Source organism: Pezoporus flaviventris, unplaced genomic scaffold (assembly GCF_033815535.1).
Source record: "Pezoporus flaviventris isolate CSIRO_AGI_PZ_B2104156 unplaced genomic scaffold, CSIRO_AGI_Pfla_v1 ptg000001l, whole genome shotgun sequence".
Classification (NCBI taxonomy): domain Eukaryota; kingdom Metazoa; phylum Chordata; class Aves; order Psittaciformes; family Psittacidae; genus Pezoporus; species Pezoporus flaviventris.
This window is the reverse complement of record NW_026892549.1, coordinates 56,659,656-56,680,384: the sequence shown is the minus strand read 5'-3', so window position 1 is coordinate 56,680,384 and position 20,729 is coordinate 56,659,656. Positions and strand designations below refer to the sequence as shown.

The 20,729-nt window shown below is 42.9% G+C and overlaps 2 protein-coding genes across 3 annotated transcripts in view; both read left to right on the top strand.

Moving 5' to 3' along the window:
* Positions 1-317: 317 nt before the first annotated feature.
* ACADL (acyl-CoA dehydrogenase long chain) lies at positions 318-17,478 on the top strand. Its single transcript, XM_061459462.1, has 11 exons — positions 318-434; positions 2,530-2,691; positions 5,677-5,814; positions 6,252-6,416; positions 7,361-7,427; positions 8,634-8,798; positions 9,454-9,555; positions 10,799-10,912; positions 12,971-13,098; positions 15,050-15,136; positions 16,830-17,478. Exons 1-11 carry the CDS (start codon positions 361-363, stop codon positions 16,921-16,923), a joined length of 1,296 nt encoding a protein of 431 aa, XP_061315446.1. The 5' UTR covers positions 318-360; the 3' UTR covers positions 16,924-17,478.
* Positions 17,479-17,868: 390 nt separating this feature from the next.
* KANSL1L (KAT8 regulatory NSL complex subunit 1 like) overlaps positions 17,869-20,729 on the top strand; it is a 65,333-nt gene continuing 62,472 nt past the window's right edge. The window contains exon 1 of one of the 2 annotated variants that reach the window (XM_061459422.1): positions 17,869-17,949. The gene's annotated coding sequence lies outside the window, so the exon portion shown is untranslated. The remainder of the gene's footprint in view (positions 17,950-20,729) is intronic. The other variant, XM_061459438.1, reaches the window with a different exon arrangement.

Below are 20,729 nucleotides of genomic sequence, written 5' to 3'. Positions count from 1 at the left end.
CTCGGTGCCCACGAGCGGCCTTTGTTCCCGCTCCCCTCTGGAACGTGATTTTAAAACGGCGTTATTATAACAATTAATACAGATGTTTCAGCGTAATCCTGCCCGGATCAAGCCGAGGATTTGTACCCCGCTAAGGCGGGAGCCGGGATGGCTCCAGGGGTGCGTGTTGTGACAGAGACTCCGGGCAGCAGAAACGCCCACACCACAGAGGCTGAGGGGAGGCAGACGGAACCCAGGAGCCGCCGGAGAGCGACCCGGAAAGAAAACAATAATCTGTTATTAACGTGACCGTGCCCCGCCTGCTGCCGGACCGCCCTGCCCTGCCCTGTCCTGTCCTGTCCTGTCCCGCCGCTGCGTAAGATGGCGGTTCGGTTGTTCTGTCTGAGGGGATTGCTGCGGGCCGTCGGCCCCCGGCCCTTCTCTGCCCAGGCCAGGTTAGCGGGGCGTGGGGCCTGCCCTGGTGGGCAGCACCGGGGATAAAGCGGGGTTGAGGCGCGGGTGGGGAGGTGGATGTGTGGTGGGGGTGCCCGGCTGCCAGAGTCTGGGGTATAACTCCGTATATGTGTTGATGGGCTTGCACATGCTATATGTATATATGCACATATATATACTATGTGTGTATATATATCCGTATGTATACTGTGTGAATATACATACGTTGTGGGCGTCCCTGTGTATGCATTTGGAGGGGTGCGGGTGCGTGCTATGTGTATGTGTGGCAGGAAGATTATAGGCACAGGTCTATGTGTATAATGTGTATATACTGATCTATGTGTGTGCCTGTGCCTCCATTGCAGGAGGTAACTGGGGTCTGGTGGCCCCCAGGTCTGGACACCACCCCCTCACCCCACCCCCCCCGCCCCATGCCCTGGGCTGTGGCCTGGCTCCCCCCAGGCCTGGGAGCCCCCCTGGATACTCTGGGCTGTGGCATGCCGCCCCCCCCCCCGCCACCTTGCCCCAGGCCCAGGAGCCTGCTGAGCCCCCAGTGCCTGACAGGTTCGGAATCTCCTACGTATCCCATGATCGGGCCGACCTTTGCTCCACTTCCCATCCACGCTCTGGGAACATCGAGTCCCATAATGACAGCAGGTGACAGGCTGGACATGCCTTCTCCTGGGAACACTGGACCCATGGCAGCAGGGCACTTGGAATGGTGTTTTTGGGGAGCAGAAATGCAGGGACATCTTCATCCTTCCTCTGACCTTTAGGCTGTGTCTCCTAGGGATGTGGTTGGTGTGCTGCAGCAGCCTGGCCCTTCCTGTGTGCCTCATGAGCTGTGAGCCACAATTAAGTGGTCTTAAATATAGCTCAGCAGCATCTTAAACAGCTTTAAACATAAGATGGAGCTTTTGGGAGAGCCCAGCATGGAAAGCCTGTGCTTGGGGGTCCAAAGCAAGTTGCAGTAGCCTGCTGCTTTCAGCTATCACTAGGAGTAAATAGAGTCTGTGTTTCAGGAACGTTTAATCCTTTGCACCAGCAACAGTATGAGTAACTTCATGTGGCAGTAAATAAAGACCTTTGTCTCGGTAATGGAGTGAGTAAGTGTAGGCTCAGTTAAGCCCTGTGGGACTGCACAAAATTACTGTGCTGAGGATCTGAGGAGAGAGGAACAAAATAGTTTGAGAAAGGAACAGTGAATGCTTTTCTATTTAATATAGCTCAGCTCTGTATTTCTAATTTCTGGTGTTTTGTGGCAATAAAATAAAAGCAAGTCAAGGAACACAAAGAAATGACTTTTTATTTCAGCCCTAAAGTTGTATGTCATCCTTGACACTCTAAGCCCCTTCAAAAGCTTCAAACCCTTCCTTGTTACTTTGTAATTGCACTTCCCTTGTGGTTTCAGCTACTGACATCTACCATTGTTTCAGTTCTTGCTTATTGTTAAAGGAGCTTTTCTGCTTTTAGATTTGTTTGTATCAGAGTTTTGGGAGGATTAGCCTTCCTCTACAGCAAAGATACTGAAAGCTAGAAGGAATTTCAAAGTTTAGGTTAGAACTATGCAGGTATATATATGAGAATGCAGCGTATACTACCGCCCTCAGAGCAAGCAAATCCATATCATACTTGCTTGTATTTTGAGTGTGTGAATTTTCAATGTCATGGGTTTGGAGGCTGTTGGGAGTGTATAGAGAATGAACAAAACTGACAAAGTGTACTTGTTCAAAAAGTTTTACCCTTTCAGTTTAAATTGAGCTGAAGTGCATCTTGGAGGTTGGGTGGCAGAGAGAGAAGGCAGTGATGATTTTTAGCATCTCTAATGAGTAGAAACTTTACCCTCTCACCTACGTATGTATTATTATTGGTTTTAGTTTAGCTGAAGTGTTAAGGACAAACTGGTCTTGCTTTACCACCTTTCATAGCCCAGTGAAGTACATTGGTAAGTTTTACATTTATTGTGGGTATCGTTTAGACCTAACAGTGTGCAAGGCTTGGGACGTGAAATATGTTTAACAAAGCAGGTGTCCCCTTTCTTTTAAAGGGTTATGCAAATGGGGTGTGCTAACAGATGCTTTCATTTGTCTTTTTTAGTCCTCTGCAAGCTGAGCAGCATGGCACAAAGCGCCCTGAACCATCTTCTGCTAAAAGCTTGCTTGATATAGGCACTCGGAGGATCTTCTCATCAGAACATGATATCTTCAGGGAGAGTGCCAGGAAGTTCTTTCAGGAAGAAGTGCTGCCTTTTCATGCAGAGTAAGATAGCTCTTACAAGTTCTGGTTTGCCAAATAATATGCATTTTTCCCCAAAAATGCTTTTTTGGGGTGTTAATATGACAGGATAAACAGAATTTTTGTTCTCATCACAAGCTTTTTTAATTTACTCAGTTAAAACAAACATGCCTGTGAAAATCATATGGGGGGAGGGGAGGAGAAATCACACCTAAACAAAATTCACTGCATTATTTGAGCTCCAGTGCAGGCAATCTTGTCTTTAATCCTATGAACAGGTAAATGCAGTTTGTTGAGTTGCAGCAAAAGAATCTCTGCTTGTAGGTAGTAACTCTGACACTAATGTCCTGGGGGTGGAATTAGGGAAACAATTCAGTTCTTGAGCTATTGCACTGCTGTGATCTAAAAAAAACATTGACACTGTGTCTGGGTTACATTGCAGTAGGTTTGTCAACACGGTACAGGTAGGATGGTAATTATGTATTACCAACACACTTGCACAGAGTATCTTTGTTTACATTTCTGTCTTTTAATTTTTGCTTCCATGGAAATGTGTGGTCTTGATTAGAAGCATTGTACTTCTATTGAACTAGAGCTGGAGGGTGTTTTTCTACTTTGTTTTAGTTATAGCAAGTCATGTTATAGTTGGGGAAAGTAAATTAGCTAAGAACATGTTTTTGAACAAAAAACCTTAAGCTGCAGAAGTGTCTTTAAGCAATTTTTCTTTATCTGAAAAATAGCCTTGCAAAAACACCAGGGGTTAGTGAAGGGCTTGTTCGTAGAATCCCAGACTGGTTTGTGTTGGAAGGGACCTTAAAGCTCATCCAGTTCCAATCCCCGCCACGGGCAGGGACACCTTCCACTAGAGCAGATTGCTTCAAGCCCCCGTGTCCAACCTGGCCTTGAGCACTGCCAGGGATGGGGCAGCCACAGCTTCTCTGGGCACCCTATGCCAGCGTCTCAGCACCCTCACAGGGAAGAACTTCTGCCTAATGTGTAATACAAATCTCCCCTCTGTCAGTTTAAATCATTCCCCCTTGTCCTATTGCTACAAACCCTTCTTGAAAGCCTCTCTCCAGGTTTCTTGTTGGCCTGTTCAAGTACTGAAAGGCTTCTGTAAGGTCTCTCTGGAGCTTTCTCTTCTCCAGGCTGAACCAGCCCAGCTCTCTCAGCCTGGCTCCAGAGCAGAGCTGCTCCAGCCCTTGCAGCATCTCCATGGCCTCCTCTGGACTCGCTCCAGCAGTTCCATGTCCCTCTTGTGCTGTTGCCCCAGAGCTGGATCAGGACTGCAGGGGGGGTCTCCCCAGAGCGCAGCAAAGAGAATCCCCTCCATGACTTGCTGCTCATGCTCTGGGGGTGCAGCCCAGCACACAGGGGTGGTTCTGGACTGCAGGAGCACACTACTGGGTCATGCTGAGCTTCTCATCAACCAACACCCCCAAGTCTTTCTTCTCAGGGTAGCTCTCAACCCATTATCAGCTCAACCTATGTTTGTACTTGGGATTGCCCCAACCCAGGCCTTGCAGTATTAATTATTGCACTTGCATTGTTCTTGAATCTCACTGCTAGATGAGTTTCCTGATGCAGCTCACAGTGTGTTCCCATAAACAGCTGAGGTGGCACAATTGAGTGGGTGGGGTGTTGAGGCTCTGGGGCAGAAATGAACAGCAGGAGGCAATGGAAACAGTTTGCATCAGGGTTGTTGCCAGCTATTTTTTTTCATCCTCCAGCCGTGACCTCAAAGCAGGATGCTTTTCCACTGAACAGTCATATCCTATCCACAAAAACAGATGTTTTCCCTCATCTTTTGTTAAAATGACTTCTAATGTAGGTCTGTGAATGGGTACTGGCTCTGCTTGAGACTGGTGAATATCCAGCTAGCTTGCCAGGCAAACTGGAATAAGCTGCACTTGTATTTCTATATCACTTCATCAACCTATGAACTGTTCTTTTTTCAGACCTTTCAATTAAAGGAGGCTTCAGGCTTAGTTTATCAAGTAGAGACAAGAATGGCCCTGAAAGTGGTGGTGGGGAAGCAGAGATGCTCATGAGAGAGGTTTGTTTTAGATTTCCCCTGTAAGAACAAAAGGTCTGGGAATGAGCTTAAATATGTAGGATAAGATACTTGATTAACTGTGGATAAAGTTCTGTGGCATGGCTCTGCTGCACACAGGTGTGTCAGAGGAGAGGTTCTGGTATAATCTATCTTCCATAGGACCTTAAAATTGTGGTTTAAAAAAAAAAAAAGGCATTAAAAGCAAAAGCTGGGCCATTAATGTCTGTCTGATTTGCCGGTGAGTTGGCAAACTCTGTAAAGAGGCACCATTTTTCCAAGAGTAAGTGATTCCTGTGGTGTTGAAAGTTTGCAAAGTGTCAGCAAATAAGCCTCAAGTATCTGTTTACAGCCTTGAAACTTCCTTAAAGCAGTAATTTACCGTGATACAGAACTGACTTGTGGTAAGTGCACAGGAGCTGACTTTATATAAAGGTGACAAATATGTTAATGCTCGGTTCTGATGAAGCAGTTCTCATTGGTAGAGTTGAAATCTTTCACAAAAGGTAGTGATGTGTTCCACTCATTTTGTATATGGGGAAAATGGAATATCAGGAAGATAAACACCTGCTCATAATTATCCAGCTGGTTGTAGCTAAAGCAGTCTGGTACTCAGTGCAATAGACAGCACTGCTTTCCATAGCAATTCTGAAAGAGATGTCAGGTTATATGTTGGAAGCAGGAGTTAAAACTTCTTGTACAGTTGGTGCCCCATTGTGTCCACAGTGGCATCTGTGGACTTGAAGAATAAAAGAACTATTATTAAGCTATCACTTCTTAGCTGCAAAATATCGTTGTCCACATACCCTACACATTGTCTGCTGGTGAGACTGAACGCCTCTTCCTGTGTGGTAAAACCCACCTGTGGGTGTTGCAGTGTGAACCAGCAGCCTTGATAAATAAGCAGTAGCACATGGGGGATTTAATGTATAGCTGTCCTTGTGCTCATTTTGCAGGTGGGAGAAGGATGGCCAGGTGAGCAGGGAGCTCTGGGAAAAGGCTGGGCAGCAGGGATTGCTGGGTGTTGCTATCGCTGAAAAGCATGGAGGCATCGGAGCGGATATCCTCTCTTCAGCTGTGGTCTGGGAGGAGCAGTGAGTATCACATGCTTTGGGAAGAATTTCAGTGATATTATCAAGAGACTGTTATTTTTCCATTAGGTGTCCTCATTGTAGAATATGTTTGCTTACAGAAAATAGTGTTATCTTCCTCATAGAACTAATAGCTTAGACCCTCTTGTTTTAAGTATTATGGATGATTGTTTTAAGTAACAAATGTCATTGTGCTCCACTGTTAGGGCTTTGTGGCTGGGAGAAGGGTTTTCATTAGTCTGGTAAGCTATATACCCATTTGGCTGTGAAAATACATTCTATAAATAACAGTGCAAGTGCCACAGCTCAGATTGTGTGAGACTTCTGTGTGGTGGGGCTTTCTTCATTGTTGGGTCTGTGTTGTAACAGTGTAAAGCTCAGTGTTTAATCCTTGTGGCACTTTTTCTGAACTTCTGACTTCTTTTCCCCTACTCCCCAAGGATGTATGTTAACTGTACTGGCCCAGGATTCAGCCTTCATTCAGATATAGTCATGCCCTACATTGCAAACTATGGCTCTGAAGAGCAGATAAAACACTTTATCCCTGAAATGATCGCAGGCAAGTGCATTGGAGCTATTGCCATGACAGAACCTGGGGCTGGCAGGTAAGCTAAATAGTAAAACAATGGTCTTAACATTATGTGCTGTCTGTTGATTTGTCAGTGAAAGCAATTCTGAGCCTCCTGGTTATGTGGTCATTTTGGTTATTAGACAATACCCGTGATTAGGTAGGACCTCAAAAACCCTGTTATACTTTACAGCTTTGTCATTTTCAAGATGCTTGATGACAACCCATTTCTGTATCATCCCACTGTGGGCAAATAATGCTTTGTGTTTGCTTTTATAGTCTGAGTTTATAGTTACTAACTTGCTTGTCATGTGAACATAATTTTAATACCCAAGGTAGTCAGGAGAAAATTATATACCTCAGTAAAGAGGGCTTGACTTTTACTATTAGCTTTTGTTGTGGAACAGAATGCCCTGTTTTGTCTCCTCTGAATCCTTTCAAACAGAGAAGTGTCCCTCCTTGCCCATCATTATTGAAGGGCAGACAGCACATGTTCGAAGTAGACACAGCTGATCTGGCCAGTTCCCAAAACAGAGAGGGACAGGTGAAAAGCAAAACTTGGTGTCGTGCTTCTACAAATGGTAGATGTTGCCAGTGGCTTTTTACAGAACCTCCTGATAAGGGTTGAGCCTGCTTAGAAGATGCGGTTTTGTCTGGTGCTTATCGTTTAAGACATATTTGTGTAAGGGGATACTGACCTGTTGGTGTTAGTGCTTATGACACCACCTTCCACAAGCAGACCCATGAAAACAGGACCTCCTGTTCTTGTACAATTGTATGGATTTATCATCGCTTTCCACAACATGCTTGTGGTTTCTGTGTTATGCTTCAAGTTCTTTCGCCGTGTTTCACTGTCTGCATTTTCACTGACCCCATTCGTGGACAGTATAAAATTACTTTCTTTTATATTGGGTAGAATTCAAGATGCAAATTGAAGCTTCTGCAATGGTTTCTTGAAGGACCTTTTGAATTTCATTTTAGTGACTTGCAGGGAATCCGAACATATGCAAAAAAAGATGGAAATGACTGGATTCTTAATGGGAGCAAGGTAAGTGAACAGACATACGCACCTCATAGGCTTCAGGAAGTGAATGCATCCAAGACAGTGAAGGATGTTTGCCAGTGTTATTATCTCCCCCCAGCCCTGTCATTTTTGGGGGATTTTGTGGGTTATGCTGTGATGGTGAGTTTTTTTGTTCCCCAGTTATTTTTTCCTAGGACTTGAGATGGTGCTGTCAGTTTGCAGACCAAGTTATGGAAGGGCTTGAGTAAGTTATTTTTGTAACTTTTAAATAACCTTATCAAAAGGCCCATTTTCTCTTAAACTAGGAAGAAGAGGGGAGAGGGGAGAAAATAAGTTCTGCATAGAAATAAGCAGCACCAGAGCTGTTTTTTAGCACTGAGGTTGAGCAACAAAACAGATATGCTATCACTGTGAAATCTGTGGCCCAAGTGAAAACTTGGCATTGCCGTAATGCAGGCTGTGGAATCTTTATTCAGGAACCCGTTGGTTGTGTTAGGAGAAAGAACCCAACTGGATCAGATGCTGTGTGTGTGTTGTCAAGCTATTGCAAAGCTGGCAGCATTAACTTCTTCTTCACTGCCGGCAGTGGGTAGTGCAAATGGAAGTGTGGGTTCAACAGGGTTGGTTTTAAAGCTATGAAATGTCTTAATCTTCTTTCTCCCCACTTTCTTTTGTACTCCTGCTGATAACATGGTACTGATAGTGACTTCTCTCATTAGCAGAATTTCCAGTGGTGAGAATGTGTGCAAGGAAGTATGTATGTATAGCTATTCAAAAGGGTATTTGCTCATGCTGCACAGTTGAGGCCAAGCAGGGCAGATAGCTCATTTCTTTAGTTGGAGTTAAGATGGATCACTTTGGCAGGTTCATGAGTTAATTTGCAGGATTATAATAAGCAGTTATGACAAGGAGCCATTGATAGTTTTAGATGTTATACCTTGCTAATTTAATTTTCTGGGAAAGAGATCCTCTGTGTTCATTTGATCTCTACATTCAATAACATACTCCTTCTTTATCATGGGGCAGGCAAAAGAAACAGATATTTGCATTTAAGTTCATACTTCTGACCCATGCAGCAGTTCTCAAACTAATTCCTAGTTTCATAGACCTGGTTTAAAAACACTTAATTCTGGAAGCTTTAACGTCTTTTGGACACTTGCAGCTCACCCCTGAAAGAGCTAATGCCATTTTTCTAGCATGTTGCTTTATTCCAAGTTGCATTTTTTGCAGGTATTTATCACTAATGGTTGGATGAGTGATGTAGTGATCGTGGTTGCAGTTACCAACCGGGAGGCCCGATCTCCTGCTCATGGGATCAGCCTTTTCCTGGTGGAAAATGGAACAAAAGGTTTCATCAAGGGACGCAAGCTGAACAAAATTGGCTTGAAAGCTCAGGTGAGTTCCTACCATCCGTAACAGGTAGCTTGGAGGAAGTCTAAAATCACTTCATGCCTGGCATTAGCTAAATAAATATAAAAACTGATGCTATTCAAGTTCTTAGGCTCTAGAGCACAAGTGATATACATGCAAGGTATGATGCTGAGTTTGGCTACGTAAGTCTGCAGCATTCAGTAAGGAGAGACTTGAGGAACCTGGATTTCTTCATTCTGAAGAAGCCTGAAAGTACAGGATCTTATTGGAGTCTTCAGCTTACCTGACAGTCAGCTGTAGAGGTGGTAGCACCTGATTCTTCTCAGAGGAGCATAGTGAGAGTGGCAAGGGACACAAGTTATGTTAAGGAAAATTCTAAGTAGGTATTAAGAAAAAAGATCACCATAAATGTGATCATATAGTGGAACAGGGGGCCAGGGAAGTTGTGGAGCCTTCATATTAGGAGCTTTGGAAAGAAGTGGACGAGGCCTTCAGCTGCTTGCTTTGCTGGAGCTGCTGTTGGAAGGAGAGAAACAAGGTAACTTCTAGAGGACGATTCCAACCTAAATGGTTCTATGATTTCAAATTAAAGTGTACAATAGCAAGAAAAAAATGAGGCAAATGGAATGAAGAGAGGAGGATGTCAGGCTCTGAATGGTTATGTTTAAAATCCTCTTAGGACACGGCAGAGCTGTTTTTTGAAGATGTGCGGTTGCCAGCCAGTGCCTTGCTTGGAAAAGAGAACAAAGGCTTCTATTATCTGATGGCAGAACTCCCTCAGGTAAGAGGAACTGAGTGTTTGCTGTCTGTAGGACGAATACAGGATGATTTTTGTCATCATTAGAATTTGATACACTTGATGATAGTGTATCATGGGGAGCCGCCTTGGGCTCAGAATCGGGATGTCTGTAGGCAAGACTGTGTCAATAACTGCTGCTTAACTGGAGTACACAGTTCCTAGTGCTAATGGTGTAATTCTTTGGGCATTGATAAAAATGTTGATATCCCACCAGCTCAGCCCTATCTCTTAATCAACGCCCTAGCTATTGAAGAAGCTGAAGGTAGTGTATTTAAAAGAATGTCCCACAGTTTTTCTGTATAATTTTATCATGAAACCACTTTGCTTAGGAAATTAAATACAGCTTGGAGGTGTCAGATGCATTTGGCATTCTCTTTACAGAAACAAGCAAACACTGCTATTTTAGCTCTTACACCAGTAGAAGCATATTAAAGATATAAGGAACTCTTCTTTGTCCCTATAGCAAAGTAAAGAAGTTGCCAAAATACCTTGCTAGTGGAAATAACATTTTTACGACTTAGTTTATGAAGTTTTGTAATTATTTGAGAGGATAAAGAAGCAATGTGGTCTTTCAAAGCATGACTGCTTTGTCAAAACTATGTACTTGCCTTATCTGTTAGGGGACATGTTTATTTAATTTTATCCTGTGAGCAAGTACAAAACCTGATCAAAGGAAATGTTTTACTGCCTTAAAGAAATAGCTGCATTCATGAACAGGTTCAATCTGATGCATCAGATGATTTCAGTGGTGCTAGAAGCAATTGTTCTGTACTTAGTTCCTGTTTTTCAACATGTTATGATGAAGGAAAAAAACAGCCAGGGATTTAGTTGTTTTTTGGTAGGTTTTGTTTTGGTTTATTTTTGAGTTGTCCCATTGAAATGGTTAAATACAGTTGTTCTTTAACCTCAGCAGTGAAAACCAAAGATTGAACCAGAATTTGGTGTGTATTTTTCAGTCAGCACAAGGCCTGTAGTTGATTTGTAGCTATTTTCTGAGTCGTTGTGGTAGAATACTACCCTGGAAAAGACTTAACAGAGCTTCAGGCAGGAGGCATTTGTCCCACTCATTAATTTCAGTAATGCAATGTGTCTGATTTGATACTTCATGTGACTTCTGCCCCCCTCTCTTAATGAACAACACTGAACCCCTGTGCCCCAGTTGTGCATCTGATACGGAGAAATGTAGGTCTCATTCAGATGGATTCTGTAATTTGTGTTTCAAAAGGAAAGACTGCTAATTGCTGACATAGCTCTTGCCAGCTGTGAATTCATGTTTGAAGAAACAAGGAATTACGTGAAGCAAAGAAAAGCTTTTGGGAAGACAGTTGCACACTTACAGGTGAGTTTGAGCTGAGAGACTTGTGTACAGATACCAGTGTGTTTTTGCTTTATATGTGAAGTAGGGAGCAAAGGAAAATCACTGGGCTGTTTGCAAAGGACTGTTTGCACAGTTCCACTGTTGGACCATGGCTGTTGTTTGCTTCCATGCCCAACACCACAAAAGCCTTAATGTACGTGTTCAGTTAGATACCTCCCAGCAATGCTGCTTTTGGAAGTGAAATGTGCAAGCTGAAACAGGCTTTTTTCTGCTGGTGAGACAAAATCGCCTTGTTGCTCTTAGGCTTGTGTTTTACTGTCGGAGGTCTTAACCACAGGGTCTGTTACACGTGCGTATGCGTCTGTATCTGCCTGAAGTTCTACAGACTGCAGAGGAGCTTGGTGCATGTGCAGGTGCTGCGTTCCTGTGCACACAATGCATTGCAGAAAAATGAGCTTCAAGGCTGATGCTGGGGGCTGCTCCTGGGCAGTGACCTTGCTGCCTGCATACAAAGGTGTTTGTATTCTGCTGTATGGGTATTGTAATGAGATTCCTCAGCTACCAGCTAGCTGTGTATTCAAGTGACTGCATATGAAAGTGTTGAATCATTCTCTGTGAGCATACCTCACTCCTGACAGTGGTAGTTAATTGTGATTTGAGACACTTCTGCCTACGCTCTTTAGTTGCAGTCATAAAACAGATGTTGCTTTCCCCAGTAGTGTGATGTTCGAACTTTCCTGAAAACCACGTTAGCTGTTAGGACTGGAGCAGACCAAGCTCCTGCACATTTGGTTTATAGGACAGAAGTGATTTATATGGGTTGGAGGATGTTGTTGAGACTTCCTTTGTCAAAATCAAACCTTTAGCTGTGAATAGCAGCAGAATCAGGCCCTTTAAAGGCTGGACTACTTGATGTCTTTCAGAAAATTATGATTTTCATCTGTTTTTAAAGCTAACATTCAGAAATGTAGTAATATGCAGTGTGCAGCTTTAACACAAAAGAAATTTATTTTACCTTTTTTGTAATGTAGGTAAAGGATGCTTCCTAATTCTGATAGTTCACTGCGCAGAGACCTCCAAAATAATCCCCTTTTTTAGGCTAGCCCAGTACCAACCACCAGGTGGCAAATAAACTTAATGAAGTATATTATTTTTGCTGAAGTAATCCATTCTTGCATATCTCTTCAGTTTCCTTTTTGTTGCTGACAGCTAGAATATGCATATAATGAAAAATCCTTTCTAATTAGAACTCTGCCTTGTCTAATTCGATTAGTCATGCCACAGTAGTGTTTGAAATCAAATCTTTGTAATAGTAGACTGGTCCATTATATTTCTTGTCAAGGGAAGCAAGAAGGTATTTTTTATATATATATATATATATATATACACACACGCACAGTTTCAGAACTGTGAGATTAGAAAACCTGTTGTTGCCGAGTGCTGGTTTTATCCCCTTCCTACCAGAATAACAAAGATGGGTGGATGCTTGCGTGGCCTGGCTTTATAGAATCTTAGCAATGGATTTGTTTTAAGTTTCTTTTACCTCTTCTACTTAGAAACTCTTACAATGTGACAGAACTTAGTGTTGAAAAACTTTGATTGTTAGTCTAAAAGTTCCTTTTGGTTTTGCTTGTGTCCCTTTGCATATGACTTAAACTCTCAAGAGCTGAATGCATAGAAAAAGCTTTCAGTAGATAATGAAATGATATTAACTGGGGAAGTTGGTGGTTCTATGAAGTGAAGGGACATTCCCCCACAAGAGGCAGCCAAGAGGGACAGAGCACCCAGTGCCTCCTTCTCTGCTCTCTAGGAATTTGTGTCCAGGTTCTTGGGGTTCAGATTCTTGTAAAGTCATGTTTTGAGTTGGTGTTGAGAAGTAAAGGGTTGTAATTTTCTCTAATAAGATTGATAAAGCCATAATTGTATGGAGAGTAAGCTGTCTTCTGGTGCACAGAGCCAAAGTGGTTTGAAATGGCAATTTCTAACATAAACCCTTTTAGAAAATGCTCCATTTTCTACTTCATGGATCACTTACAACTGTCCTGCTTCTGCTCTTTCTTTGTCCATTTCCAACATCAGACGGTGCAGCACAAGTTGGCAGAAATGAAAACACAGATCTGTGTGGGCCGAGCTTTTCTGGACAGCTGTTTGCAGCTGCATGCAGATAAACGTCTGGACTCCCCCACAGCTTCCATGGCAAAGTATTGGTATGTAGTTACTTGTATGATCTTGATAGGAGGCTGATAAAAACACTGAACTGTTCAGATTTACTGAAAAGGTAACATTGCTGGCTGATTAATAATAACGTAGTCAGCTTCTAATACAGACCACTAGCTTTAGATTTAATAGTGTAGCCATCAAAAAACTTTATTACATTGAAAACCAGTGTTGCTTAAACAGATCGATTTCCAAGCCATAGTGTGCTTTTAAAACATGCTTCCATTAATAACCAGATCAGGACTCGGCTTTAGCTTTGAGTAGAAGTGAGTATTTTGTTGGTATTCAGACAAACATTTATATTTTTCTGTAGCAAGTTGTTGTTGAGGTTTTTTTTTTGGGGGGGTTATTTTTCTTTTTTTTAAAGGGGGTGTTTGTTTTGTTGTTTTAAAGCACAGGTTTATTTGAAGCTCACATGGTTATTAATAGTTAATGAATTAATTTTACTTTGCTATAGCCCTTTTGCCCACCCAGTCTCTGAAGCTGTCTGGTTTAGGAAAGAAATAGTTGGCTACAGTTACTGCTGTAACTGAGACTAAACAGTGCTTTCCTTTATTGGCCAGAGCTCCTCCTTCCTCTCCCTGTACTTGGTGGTGTTATCTGCTAACTTACATTTAACCAGAGAAAGCTGGATGAGTAGAAACATCTAAGATAGTGGCACATAAATTTGTATAGTTTTCTTTCTGCTTGCAAAGATGGGAGGGAAAAAAAGCACATCAGACATGAAAAAATAATTTTGTGGAAGATGCACTGGTGTACAGCTCCTAGAAATGAGCAGAGATTACTGAGGAAATCCAGGGAGAGTATTTACAGTGAAAGGAAGGATTTTGATTGAGTGCTGTTCTTGGCAGTGATTACCTAGAAGTACCAGGTACGTAAGCAGAGGCATTCAGTTTTGAGGAGGAGGAAGCAACTAGTGTCAGCTCAGATATGTAGACTTACTTCCTCAACAAATTTCACAGAGTGAGCCATCTGAACTCCCCTACATTCCCAACTGTTTAGTGGCACAATTTGTTATGGATTTCCCCTTTCCCTAATGGAGTCTAGAAAATGCCAAAATGTAGAATTGCTTTATTCCCTATTACTTCAGGAGACCGTCTCCTGTTAGTTTTGCTTCAAACCTTTTGTATAGTCTTCGACTTGAGTTAGAGCTTTGAAGGATTTTAAAGCACAGTTTGTGCATTTCATTTCTAATATGTGATGAAAGGTCTGAAGATTTTATTTTGTGGTGACAGTTTGTTTTGTGTACCTAAATTAATTTGAACATATATTTAGGAAAGAGAGTTGCAATAACTCACTGCTGTAGACTAAAAGTTCATATAATAAACTGTAAGGATTTAACTGGATGAGGGAATGGTTTGGAGAATAGGAGAGGAGTAGTTTGAAGAAGAGGACTCTTACATTCTTCATTGAGAAGAAATTGACTTGAATTGTAATTTTTTTTTCCTGTTCCTTCTCTGAAAGTTACATGCTTAGAAAGTGTGTGTGGGAGGGTTGGTATCTTTCAAATTTAGCTTGACCTTCCAGTGCAGTTCAGATCTTTATTTTGAAGTAAAATCTGAATTTTGCAGCAAGAAATCCTGTTTAAGAATTACAGTTTTTTGTAGAATTGAAGACTAACATCTGTTAGGGAAAATAAATTATGCTCAGGTGATGGATATACTCAAGAGCATCGTGGTGTATTGCTAGTGGGAGTGTAAGGGGCAGCCTGTGATTGCTGTTACTTTTTGACAAAGCTGAGGGATTTGGTAAGAAAAGAGACTATATCAACCTGCATTACAAAAGAAACCTCTGTGGCTATGAGAAAGGTAAGCAAGCTTGTCTGTATATAGAATAAAAGTTTGCTTCTATTTTTGACTTGCTCCGTTATCTGTGTATCTCGTGATGTTTCATAGCATAACATTCTTCTAAACACCAGTTTTTTTTTTTTGACTGTTTAAGGGCTTCTGATCTCCAAAACAGCATAGCTACTCAGTGCGTGCAACTGCATGGAGGATGGGGGTACATGTGGGAGTATCCAATTGCAAAGTAAGTGTAGCATTTCAGACTTGAATGATGAGAGATTACCAGCAAACTAAAATGAGGCACCCCCTTTACATCTACTTGTCAGTTTTTTAATGTTTAGAACTGATTTACTGTCCCTTTTCTCATCATGTTTATTGAAAGGCAGTCTACTGTATGGATGTTTGCAGGAAGGCTTTGTTTTGATTCTCCAAATAATTCATAAGCTGATGAGCAATTAATCTATATTATTATCTGTTTTCCACAAAACAGAAGTTGCTTTTCTAGAAGAAAATGTTAACTGTAAAAAAAAGGGAAGCAATGTAAAAGTAAAAAAGAGGACAGGTAGTTAGCATGTTTTATCTGAAATAAAATGCATGTGTATGAAGGAAGGAAAACCCATTGGTCAGTCTAAATCTTGTGTAATACTCTAGCATAACAAATTGCCCAAACAAGAGTATGATTGACTACATTCAGCTTTTTACATCCTTTTAAGTGAAAAAGCTCAGAGATCTACGTGTAAAAACAGGGTTTAGCTATTCCAAATTTTTGTCTTACTTTATGAATTTAGGGATATTTGTGGAGTTCTTACATATTTCCTTGTGTATTATCTGTCAAGATGTGTTTCCTTTTGTGTACGTGCCATTTGCCACACTAAGTAGACTTTTCTGGAGCTGTTTTTAATAAAACAGAAAGTGGATGTGATCTGATAGGAGGAATAGGAAAACCAGGAGTGCTGTGCGGTTGTCATAAGTAACAAACTAAGTTTAACTGAGTAGGTTTGACTTTTTTAAAAAAATCAGTATTATTCTAAATACATTGAGTGTGAAATGTTGTTTTAAAATAACTTTTCTGCATGTTTTTAATGAGTATAATTTGTGAGTGTCCTGCAGCCTATCTAAGTTGGAAGGCCAGCAAGTTCTGTTTAGGATGTCCTCGAACCGCTGCTTATCTGTGTGTGCAGTAGTTGTCCATACAGGGTTTTATTATCCCCATGGTTCAGCAACATGCCTGTTTCCAGAGAATGCTGTATTGCTCCTGGGCTGCTCTTTGAATAATGAAGCAGAATCAAGATGGAAAAGCAAGCTGTCATTGTCCTGTGTGCTCTCACCAGCTATGCCTGTACTGGGGCCGGTTCCAGCATAAGGATGGAAATGGTTTGGCTGCATGCAGCTTTCGGCTGCTGGCCCAAATAGAGCTGGTGTCAGTAGAAGGCTGTAGCCAGCTGATGTGAAAACCATTGACACTTTCCTCTCCTCCCAGGGTGTTTGAGGCCCACCTCAAAGAAAGAACTGACAACACCATTAGCACTCCTCTTGACAGGATCAGACAGGCCAGGGCATTAGAGCAATCTACCACGATAACTATCAGTTTGGCTCTGCAGGAGTTGTTTTTTAACAACAAGGAAGCACCTGGGTGTAGCAGTTCATGCAGGCGTGCTGTTCTGCGGGACAAGTGTGATGGGGGAATGGGAGCTTTGGTGTCTGGAGCTGGGTTAATGCTCTGGTGCTGAGAGGGAGCATTAGAGGGAGGGAATAAGAGTTGAGAGGTGAAGTAGTAAGAGTGTTGTTTTATAGAGTTTTATTTAATTAATTTAATGTAATTATTTAATTAATGTAATTATTTAATTAAGGGGGATAGTGGTATCTTTTTGTTCTGATTGTGTGTCCATTCTGAAGAGTTGTTTTTAATCTTCCCTTTTTTTGTTTTTTTCCTTCAGAGCTTTTGTGGACTCCCGTGTTCAGCCAATCTATGGTGGCACCAATGAAATAATGAAAGAACTTATTGCTAGAGACATTGTCAGTGACAAGTAGGGCAGGTGCTTACTAGTTTGAAGAGTCTTCCCAGAATCCTATGTATTAATGTAAGGTATAAAATCAGACATCAGAATGTAAGTAAAATAAATGTGGTATATTGTATTCCGTCAAGGAAGTGATAGTATTAAAAAATAGTAACAACAGTGTGCTCTATGCAGAATATCTAATATTAAATGACCTTTTAATTTAAGTATTTCGGGACAACACAGAGTAATCCTCTGGGTTCTAACAGTTCTGGTGGTGAAAGGCAGTTTTGTGTCTGGGCCATTATGGGTAGTATTTCAGACTTGATGCCATTATATCGAATCCAGCCCTTGCTTTTCAGAATCATAGTTCCAGAGAAGCCACATTCTTCACAAATGAACAGAACTTACGTTAGCATTTATCACTGAATTTGTATTCCCCTTTGACAACCTGGTGTTGAAACTTAACTACTGTCACTATACAGTTTGGGGAGGGACTGTACAGCTGACCTCGATGTTTACATGTAATCTAAGCTGCCTTATTTTAATTACTTTGTTCAAATAAATATAATAAAGCATTTCTATGCAATCTTACAGTCGTCTGCATTACTTTAAAGCCTGAGAGAGAGTTGCTTCCTCTGTGCCCTTATTCGTCTCAGGGCTCCGAAGAGGACTTGTGAGGAAGCGGACTGTGAGGCTGGCGAATGCTATCGAACATTTCGAAGTTGTACGCGTTTAAAAAAGTTTGAAAACGTGTTTTTATCACTATTTACGCGCTCGGGATTGTACCTCACCTCTCCGCGGCAGGGCTCGACGCTCTGACCGCCGTCCTGCCCTTAGCGCCCCGCCTCAGGACCCCCGCCAATGGCGGGCGGCCGCTCTGGCTTAGAGCGGGGCTGTTGATTGGCCGTGCTCCTCCCCTTGCGAGGGGAGGCTCCGCCCCTCTCGCCTGGCTGCGCTTTAGCTGGGCGCGGACTCTTCAACAGCGGCAGTGGGAGCCGCGCCGGGAGTAGTGCGGCGGGAAGCGAGCAGCGCCCCGGGAGCGAGCCGGCGGGCGGAGGCAAGCACGGGGCTTCGCTGGGCGGGTGGGGGGTGCGGGCGGCGGGGCCGTCACTGCGCGCTAAGGGGAAGCACCGCGCTGAGGCGCAGAACGGCGGGGGTGGGGGGGGGGTGTTGGGGAGGAGAATCCGGGGCCGGGCGGCGGCCGGTTCCCGCGGCGGGAGCGGCCGTGGCGCCGCCGAGCGCTGTGCGCGTGCGCGAGGAGGAGCCTGGGGTGGGGGCGGGGTGAGGGGGGGGTGGGCTAACGGTCTGGGCGCGGGGCGGGGCCGCGAGCGCTGAGGCGGGGGCGGGGCCTCGCCTCACCTCATCGCCCCGCCCCGCCAGCTCCTCCCGTGTGGCTTGTGCCGTCCTCCCCCGCCCGCTCCACGGCGAGCCCCGCCCGCTCGGCGCCGCCGGGGTGCTGCCGGGCCGGCCTCGCCCGCCTCGGCCGTGCGGGGTGCTCGGGGTCCCCAGTGCACCGCAGCGCGGCCCGAAGGTACACGCTGTTGTGCTGCCTTGACCTTTTTTCATCGTTTTTTTTTAATATTTTGGTCAGCAGATGGGCGGAAAGCTTCACCCAGCGTTTTCATGTGTGATTTTTATGTTGTTTTTTTTTTAAGTTCCCCCTTTGAAACTTCCTTGTGGTAAACAGATTACCACTGATTCCTTTGCCTCCTAGTGACCCTGACACAGTTGGCTTCCCAGCCCCCAGATCATTACTCATAAAACTGAGTAGATAAAGTAGATAGCAAAACTCTGGACAGCAGCCCAGCTCCAGGTGCGTCCCCTCAGCTTCGTGTGCTCTTGAGCAAGGATTTAATCCACTTTGTGCATCAGCTCCCTGGTTGTAAACCACTGAGGTTGATACCCGTTAGCGGTGGGAAGCAAAGTAACCATTATGCAAGAAGAGAAATCCAGTCGATTTTTCCAAGTGATATTTCTTTTGTGTGCTTAATTTAATAAAAACGAAGTACTAAAAATTAAACTGAGCAGAGCATGGTTATAATGCTAATAGATGTACCGACTCAGAGAGCTACTCTGTGTGCCTTAGGACTCTCCTTCCTTATTGGATCGCATTGTGAAGTCCTGTCAATATTTTGTGGAGTTTAAATTCCAGTCATCTGAATCAGTGCCTAAGAGCTGAATGGGTGCTGTTTAAGACCAGGTTTTATGGCCCATTCTTCAAAGAGTGAAATTTGTAAGGATAACTGAAATGTTGGTAGGGAAATGGATCTGAAAGCATTATGTGTGTTTATATTAGAGACATGTACAACCTACACAGAGAGGCACCTGTCATGTACTACAGAAAGTGTTTAAGTTTAGCATATGTTAAAACCAACTTCAGATGTTATATTACAAATACATGGCATTATAGACAGAACAGGAATTAGTTGATGGCCTAGTAAATAAACTTGGGAATAAAATACAGCTCTCTGTTCAGAAGCAGTTATGAACAAAGAAAAAAAACCCTGTTCAGAGATTTTAATGAGCCATGTATTTTATCATAAATGAATACTAATGAGTTCCACTTGAAGTGTGTCCTTTTTGATGTTTTTTATGAGTAAAAGTGTTTGGGTGGTCTGTCTAAAATTGAGTTCTCTTTTCAAAGATCCTTTTAGGATGTGTGTGTGTCTTATTGTTAGTTCAGGTTTTTTTCCTCAAGGAGGTGGAATTTGTGCTTGTATCTTCTGGGGAGTGTGGAACACTGGAGCTTGCAGCTTTATCTGTATAGTACTGTCTGCACAGTGAGCGCTGCTGAAAGCTGAGACTCCCCACATAATCCTGTTTGGGTTGTTGTTTTTTTTTCCAATCTATTAATAGAACAAAACACTAAAATGTTTAAATACATGTCAGGAAGTAACTGGGCTTCTTTTGAACTGAAAACAAAAGCTCTGCCTACTGAGATGATTTTCCTTTCTCTTAAAGGCTAGTCCCTGGTGTGTTAAAGATGGACCTCTTTCCTTTTTCTTTCATACTCCTAATCAGGACATACCCAGTGGGGCCAACATCTCTTTTTGCCTTCATTGCTGCAGACTATTCTATGAGAAAGTGCAGCTTATGCTGTTGAGCTGTTCTCTCTATTCTTAGAAGTTAATATGGTCCTGTGAGTTTTGTGCAAACTGGGAGAGGTAGGTGAAGTACTACCCAGGTGGATGCCACCCTCCCACCAGGCACAGCTTAGAGCTGGCCAAAGCCAGCTCCAGCTCTGGGTCCTGGCACGCAATGAGGGCAGTGCTTCAGTAGTGCTTGTCTGCCAGAACACCGCTTTATTTTTGTCTAACCAGTATTAGGGAGGCTGTCCAAGAGTTGCTAGGGATCGCGGGCAAACAACACAAAGCTGTAGGAAACCAGGTTTTGTCAGTTGTGGTGTAGACAGATCAAGCTTGCTCATGTAGCTCTTCTGCAGGACGGCAGCTCTTGTCAGTTTGAAATACAATATTTTTGAACGTTCTTGCTGAGCTTAATCTGAGGTGTGTCACCAGATGCTGTTTGCTGCCAAGGACTTCACTTTGCTTTTGAAATGTCTTCTGGGCGAGAAAGAAACATTGGAAGTTTGCTTATCTAAAACACTATTCATCTATGAATAAACTGGAAACAGTTGTGTTAATTTTAAGCATTATTTGTAGGCCCTTGAATTTGAAAGCAAAATAGCATATATATACACACACACACACACACTGTTTTATATATATAGAATGTAAAAATCTTTTCCTGGCCTCTAGGAATCTCATTGTTAACAAGAAAGTTTCAGGTGTTTGGGATGACAAAAGATGGCTCCATTCAGGAGAGAAGGTTTGTAGG

Bases quoted from the DNA above. Each gene is read 5' to 3' on its own strand.
- ACADL (XM_061459462.1), top strand. From the start codon at position 361: ATGGCGGTTCGGTTGTTCTGTCTGAGGGGATTGCTGCGGGCCGTCGGC. The intron at 6,417-7,360 runs GTAAGCTAAATA...ATTTCATTTTAG, and splicing joins ACAGAACCTGGGGCTGGCAG to TGACTTGCAGGGAATCCGAA. The intron at 15,137-16,829 runs GTAAGTGTAGCA...TTTTTCCTTCAG, and splicing joins TGGGAGTATCCAATTGCAAA to AGCTTTTGTGGACTCCCGTG.